This window comes from Barbatula barbatula, assembly GCF_947034865.1.
Source record: "Barbatula barbatula genome assembly, chromosome: 14".
Lineage (NCBI taxonomy): Eukaryota > Metazoa > Chordata > Actinopteri > Cypriniformes > Nemacheilidae > Barbatula > Barbatula barbatula.
In genome coordinates, this window is record NC_136777.1 from 7,593,062 (window position 1) to 7,600,789 (window position 7,728).

Sequence of the window (7,728 nt, forward strand, 5' to 3'; positions counted from 1 at the left end):
CACGTCTGACTTATTTCCATAAACGCCATACACTTTTACATGCAGTATATGCTGGTACAGATATCTACGTAACTAGTATAATACATCATGAAGAAATTAAAGATCAATGCCCTTCCTCACCGTCAAATGCTTCTGGCTCAGTCAATGTGAACAATCACAGATTCTTTTTATATAATGAAGTGAGCATTGTAAGTGTTTGCTCCGCAAGAATTTCTCATGCGGCTGTTGGTAATCCACCGTGACAACACAAACAAGGAGCAAACGCATCTCCAAAAATATCTCTTTACTGATTTCAAGACGATATAAAAAAACATTGTATATACATTTCATACGTATAAAAACACAGTCATACATATATATAATTGCACTGGGCGCTAACAGAAGAGACTACATGGGTGGCAGTGGGGGTCTTTCGCTGAGTCATTACAGGTGAAGCGTATTTGGCAGGTTAAGTGCTGAGTCAGCAAGCATGCCAGAGGACTATATGGTACATATCTGTGACGGTGGGCTGTCAGATTCTCAAGTCATCTGGCAGACGTCTTATCTCTGTTGTTGGGATTTTTTCATTCTGAAAAGGAAAAAAGCACAACGTTAGAATGCGATATCACTTCATAACAAAGTATCATTTAAAGGTGTGGTGTATAAAATGTATGTTGCAGTACAGTTATACAATAAACCAATTTCTGCCCCTGGCAGAAGCATGTCAGACGTGTCTTTACATTTTATAGGCAATTTATATGTGTTACTGTATGCATGTTTGTTTTAAATGTGCTGAAGCCATGAGTTTCCCCCACGACCCTAAAACCGTACTTTACAGCCATGTTAACAGCAGTCCTGCTAACCACATTCCAGTCACATGACCGCTATATCATACTATATGAGTATGTGTAAGGGGCCGGTGAAATGTCTGCCGTCGCGAGCTGTTGGATCATGTTGTTTTGCAGGTAATAGACCGGAGGTGTTGCTAATGGCAGAAACCTCCCTCGCTCCATGCAGACGCACAACTTCCTCTGTCTCTCATTGAGCTCAACTAATGACCGCACAGTATGTGCTCATTAGCGTCTAGCAGTCATTCATGGGTGTTCTGTCCCAAGGAGCCGTTGAGCTATGAGTGTTTTGTTGTGCAGACTGGACTGTTCACACATTTCTGTCTCTAAGACAATGATTATTGTCCAACCGGTACAAACCACCAATCCTTCCAGACCCGGGAGGTAGTGTGTACTGGTTGCTGTACATCTAAGAGCCCCTTTATATTCAAATGGTCCTCAATGAGCATGCACGGCTATCTTGCAGCTGGCGGCAAAATAAAAGACTATCCCGTCATCTAATACATCAAGCTCAGATGTGGGAAAACTTCTTTTTTCTCGTGTTCAGTACAACGAACGCTTTGATTTTTGCTTTGTTTAGACATTCATGATAACAATCAGCAGATTAACTATTAAGGCAAGACTGCAAAGCCTGGACATGTTTTGCATTAGCCAGGCAGTGGTTGGTATCTTGTATAGCAACTTAAGAGAAATGTTTCAGAACGCTATAAGCGGACAAAAACGTGCAGCGGAAATAACACTCATTGATGGTTATGAGAAACGACAAAGAGATGTAGTTTAATTTTATCGACAAGTATTGTTTTATCAAAATAAATCACAATATAAACTTCTGCATTTAGAGATAGTCCACCCAAAAATGAAAATGCTGTCATCATTACCAACCCTGTTTGAACAATTTTGTAGTTCTGGAGAACACAAAGAAAGATATTTGGAAGAATGCTTGTAACCAAATAGTTCTGGGGCACTATTAACTGAAAAAAACACTATGGTAGTCAATGGTGCCCCAAAACTGTTTCGGTTGTCAAATTCTTTCAAATATTTTTCTTTGTGTTCAACTTGGGGGTGAGTAAAATTACAGATTTTTCCCCCGGGTTAACTATCCATTTGAGACACGTTTATAAAGAAGCCGTGCAGAACATGTGTCAATAAAACAAAACTGAGACTCTATATGGTCATTTTCAGTATTGTGCATTAAAGAACACAGCTTTAAAATGAGATTCCGTCGTTGTCTGTGGTCTGCATGTGAACAGGGACGTTTCTCACAGCGTACCATTCATCTCTAATTTGTAAAGCGTTTTTTTTCCTACTCACTTGTTCAGGGCGTTCTTAAGGTACTGCTGAAGCCATTTGGTCTCTGGGTTGATGCACACCTCCTTGTTGTTCTTCAGTTTGGCACTGCAAGAAAAAAGTGCAAGTTGTCATAATATATAATTTTTCACATTAAATACAAATTTTTAATAATGACATCTCAACATATATAAATCATTACATATACACTGAGTGGTGCACATATAAGTGACCAATTATTACTTATGTACAAAGCAACAAGGCCCCATTGTGAGTAGATTTTCAATGTAATACAATAGAAAGTGCATAGTCAGCATCAACCACACAATGGCAAAATAATTCAGCATTCAAGCTCAATCAAGCAGTTAGTTCTCAGTCACTCCTCTCTCTACTTAGTGATATTACACTGCTCTCCCGCTCTCATCACCCGCAGGTTTCTTTTTTGCATCTACGCACCAGTTTCCCCTGCAGGGTTTAACAGATTGTTAGATTGTTATCACACTCTCTCTTGTCGCTCCTAGCAGTGAGATTAGATTATAGGTGTCTTGTTAACACAGGTGAACCATTTGTTTTTTTTTATGGCTACACTTATGTTTACGGCCACAAACAAATCATCATTAAACTCCTTTCCCTTGCAAAGATAAACTGAATGATGCATTCAAAATTGGTGAAGCTTAAATCCAGAGAATAGTGAATAGATGGACAAATATTCGGCCTGAAGCAAACAAGTTTCTTTTTGAAACATTCTTAGATTATGATGGGATAACACGGGAGTAAACAAGTTTGAGCAAAACCATGCTGTTAGTTAAGCAAAGAGGGAGATACCAATTGGCAATAAAATTCAATGAATGAAATGCAAAATTTAAGCTTTTTCACTGCAACATTTTAATAGCCGTAATTTTGTTAAACTGGCCACTTTTTGTTTGCTCATAGACTTCTAAATTCGAACAGAATTTTCATTCATTTCTTTAAAACTGGTTCTCAAACTGGGGGCCGAAAATGGATCCAGGGGGGCCACAGTGTTGTGGCAATTTTGTGCTAGTATGAAACGTCGAAAAATAATTTATGTTACAGCATTGTACAATTAAATATTTTTGGTTTATATAAAATTTAAACTTAAGTCTTTATTTGGAGGACACAATGCGATACCGCCAACACAAAGGGAGCCATACAAAGAAAAGGTTTGAAAACCACTTCTTTGAAGCCATGACGTCTTGCATACATTAAAGTTCTTGCCATCATTTGAATGTCACACACTCGAACCCAACAGCTGTAAATTGTTGACCTCATAATCCAATGAGCCTTTGATTCCTAAAGAAGTCACCCTGAATGCCACTTGAAAAACTACTTAAAAAATGCATGAGGTGCATATCTGATGAGAATTCTGGAGATAATCTTGGATTTAAGTTATATGTCCACCTTCATCATATATGTATCATTAACGTAATCAATGCTTATCTTCAATTCACAGATATCCTCTAATTCACTTAGTTCACTCTTTGGAAGTGGCATTGGTTTATCAGGCCCTGGCATTTGTTGGCCTATCTAGATCTAGTCAGCAGGAGTTTGAGAAGGTCTCGACTCCAAACAGCAGGTAGTAATTACCTCACAGCAAGCCAAGGCCAACAGCAAACACAGGTAGATAGTGTTACCAGCATCACTCATCAGTGAAGATTTGGAGTATCAAGAGCTCTTGAGCTTTGGCATTCAAGATCTGATGTGCTCTCGAGGGCTATGGCTTTTGTGTCAATCGTTAGTCAAGGTTTTTTGAGTATATCCAGCTGTTTTGGAAGGTCCATGGCCTTTTGACACGATCTGACTTTGTTTAGTCCATTGTGAGCAATTATGGTATGGATAATAAGCAAGGTTTGTAATAGAGTTTGACACTGCCACGTAATTCTAGTGCGCTAACTGTGGTCCCATTAATCTTAGTTAAAAATCCCCAATAACAAATTTTGAACTTGCAGCTGGTTTGAAAACGTCAATCAACGGAGAGTTAAAACACAGGGAGGATAATTCTCACCAGCATGTGGGGGTACAGAGTGTGACTAAGAACATCATTCAAGCCCTTTATATGTGTGAGAAAGAGTTAAAAGAGGAATTCTTTTGGACCCCTAAGATGCTGTTTTCCTGTACAAAATACAAACGCGCCCAAGCTTAAAGGTCCTGCCCCCTCCTATAGCATTTCCCCTGGATGTGTACAATTGTGAGAGCCTGTCCAGCAATATAATGCCAGATGGAGAGGCCAATTCCTGCCCTATTCAGTGTCCCTTCAGTAGTTGGAGATTGATGGGATGAAGTGATGTGCCGCACACCTATAACCGCTTGGGAGATCTTTGGAAAAGAGAGTAAAGCATATACTCACATGACTTGGAAGGGGCAGTTTGGTGTGTGCAGGAACTTGAGCTCACGAATGCTCCTCTGAGGGACAGTGTTGACTGTAGAACGGCACCAGCATCTCTCCACCAGGCTGATAGGCTTGGCTGCAGAGAAAATAAAACAGTGTGCCTCAGTTAAGCTGTTGACATGATTCCATGCATGAAAAGTGGATGATATCCTAATTTGTAATGTTTGATTACAAAGTATACTAATCTTAAACACTATTTCCTAAATGTGTGTAAATCTGTTTTGCAACTGCAAAATGTTGAATGCGCTATATAAATTTCTGGGCTTTAATCCTGACCTCATCTTGACTAAAAGCGAAACTTAAAAGATTTTGTCTAATATTCAAGATCATGGCTCTTGTTGTGCAACTCAAGATTGCCACACTCGTTGAAAACAGTCAGCAAAATTATAGGACACAACAAATGAGCATCTGCTCCTATTGAGTATTTTAGGAAAACTGAAAAACGAAATTACATTTTGAATATCAGTATAAACAAGATATTGGCAGAATAATACTCCACAAACCACAAATGTAACGGTATGTAAATATGTATTTAAATTTGTATTGTTCATAATGTTATAATATACCTTTAAGTTAAAATCTTGGTTGTTGGGTGTGATATTTTGTTTTGAGTAATCCTGAATTTTGCTATACACTTAAAGAGACATTTCTCATGCATTCGTGCTTTAGCAAATACGCTCTCAATGAATTTGACAATGAATTTTGAAATTAAACGTGTATATAGGCCTACGCGAATGCACGCCTACTCCAGCGTACTTTAACATTCTTACACATTTATCAAGCGATTAGATTGCCGAGCATCACACCGCTCCATTTGGCCCAAACCTGTTACGCGCTCAAGGAAGCGGAGACTTCACAGCTCATGCAGCTTTACATTGTATGAGAAGACTGCGCGGCGCACGTACGCATAGCGTTTTAACGGACATTGCCCACTCACAAGACTCAAGAGGTGTGAAGTACCTGCGATTTAACGGACCTCTATCCACGTTAGTCCACTAGTAAAATGCTAATGACAACTCTAGTAATCTATCTCATTGTCATGCAAACGCACGATCCATAGATAGAGCCGCGCGCACCGGCGCGATTGATGTAAAGGCTGGCGCTATCTCTTGCACTTTGGTTTTATTCTGTCATTTGTGGGTCATTACGGGAAAACAAAGCGGGCGACAAATACACACATTAATCAACGCATGGTCTTGGAATTCCTGCTCTCCTGACGGTGCGTGTCAGTCTCTTGTCTTTACACTTGATAAAAGTTACGAATATTGCGTTTATGCGTACAACGCACTACTCACTATAAAGTATAGAAAAGTGTAATTCAGCAACATATGTTTGTCTGGTTGTGAAATGAAAACACTACACAAAGCAAAGTGACATCCATAAAAGTGCAACGAAATGTGCGTTCCGTGCACGTTAAAATGCGTTACATACAGGTGCGCACTTGAAAAGTAAACCATAAAATATTTAAACAATTTTAAAGATGTTCTGATACAAATGCATTGCATCGTCCTCGGATATTAAGCAGAAAACATAGCGTTATGTAAGCAGCAAAATTAAACATAAACTCACCTTTTGAAATGGGGGCGTGAATGAAGACCGCCATCAGAGCGAATACTACGATAAATTTCAGAGCCATGATAATAGTGTGAAGAAGAGATCCGCACGATGTAGAATCCAGAAGCAACTGTGACAGGAGGACAACTGCGCCTGAGTTAAGTTTGCGCACAGCCCCTCCGATCCCCCACCTTCAGATGGAGAAAGTGGGTGTTCCCACGATGATTTGTCAGCTATTGGCAGAACAAATATCCTCTATTAAATTGCATATGCGTGTTTCTTTTTCTACCAAACAGTCATTTTGTTTATTAATTTTTGTAGAATTATAGGAAATTGTTGTACTTGCACAAACAAGTACATAAAATGTGTTTCATTGATTTGTGTACAGTGTGTCTGTATTGGGCTATGTATTTATTTTTCCTTTATTTTGGCTGTTTGAACCTGGCAAATTATTCACAGAGAATCCAGACCTTTGCATCTGTTTCCTTTTAGTCGTGGTAAATTCTTTGTTGTGTAGAGACTGAATTAGCCGCAGTTTGCATAAATACTGATTCTTAGCTTATGTCCGTAATGACTGTTTGGGAAATTAATAAATAGTATCACTTGTATTAGCAAAATAGCCATGGAATCAATCGTTTAATAAATAATGCTAATCCTCTGTAACATGGTCTCTTCCATGAAAAAAAAGTGAGATTGAAAGGAGAGTGATCAATTAGTTTTATATTGGACCAGAACTTTCCACCAAGCCTTCCAGTTAAATCAAAGTGGGGTGATGTTGATGGGGAGGGGGTGTATTAGTTTGTTTAACAGGACACAGATGTGCTCTCCGTTTCCAGGGGTATGGTGTGTCGTGCTAGATTTCTCCCCCTTACCAAAACTTCAGAGGAGAAGAGAGAGTTCTCTTGTAATAGGATTCTAAACAGATCCCAGCTCACTGGGTTAAACCTGCTGTTTAGTGCCTCCTACTTGCCAGTGCCAGTGCAGTGAAATGTACAAGTGTTGGCATGTATTTAATCACTCTCACAGTCGATTACACCGGATACACTTTGAGCGATGGGCGATCCAGATTTTATGCGTGTCTTGTGACTGAGAAATAATCTCTGCTTTCGCATTGGAGTAACACGAGGGTGAGTTGCAGGATTTTTATTTTTGAGTGATCTATACCTTTAAGACCTTTAATCTTGTAGATCACATCGACGAGAAACTGGAAGCATTTAAACGTGAACAGTCATAAAATCTGACTTCATTTAAATGCCCTTAAAATGTTTGTTTCTATTTGTTGCTGCCATTCTCAGTTTTATTTACTAAGTGTTTAAAATAACTTGAGTGGTCAGCTTTCCTCTCTTCAAAAGCCCGGAGGTGAATGCAGATGTCCTTTTACAAGGTGCTACCAGTGGGAGAGTTCACACCCACCCTGAGATTCTGCAGGCTCATTCCCAGCTGGCCATAAATAACGAAAGATGGAGGGAGACAATTTTTGTAGTTTTTATTTAAACTGTAAAGCCATGCACATCAGTCAGTCGTGTTAAATTCACAGTCATGTTATGTGTTTGTGCAAATGAAGATAAAGACTAGGCAGCATCTCAGGTAGATTAAATAGGAAAGTGTTTGTAATTGTATTGTTTTATAGTGTTTTCCTTGTTTCCTAGTCTT

The 7,728-nt window shown here is 39.1% G+C and overlaps 1 protein-coding gene across 1 annotated transcript; it reads right to left on the reverse strand.

The window, feature by feature from the left end:
* Nucleotides 1-268: 268 nt before the first annotated feature.
* cxcl12a (chemokine (C-X-C motif) ligand 12a (stromal cell-derived factor 1)) lies at nt 269-6,306 on the reverse strand. The gene is made up of 4 exons (XM_079472939.1): nt 6,091-6,306; nt 4,480-4,597; nt 2,139-2,222; nt 269-568 (listed from the first exon to the last, which is right to left on the reverse strand). The coding sequence occupies exons 1-4, from the start codon at nt 6,155-6,157 to the stop codon at nt 541-543; spliced, it is 297 nt and encodes a 98-aa protein (XP_079329065.1). The 5' UTR covers nt 6,158-6,306; the 3' UTR covers nt 269-540.
* Nucleotides 6,307-7,728: the final 1,422 nt, after the last annotated feature.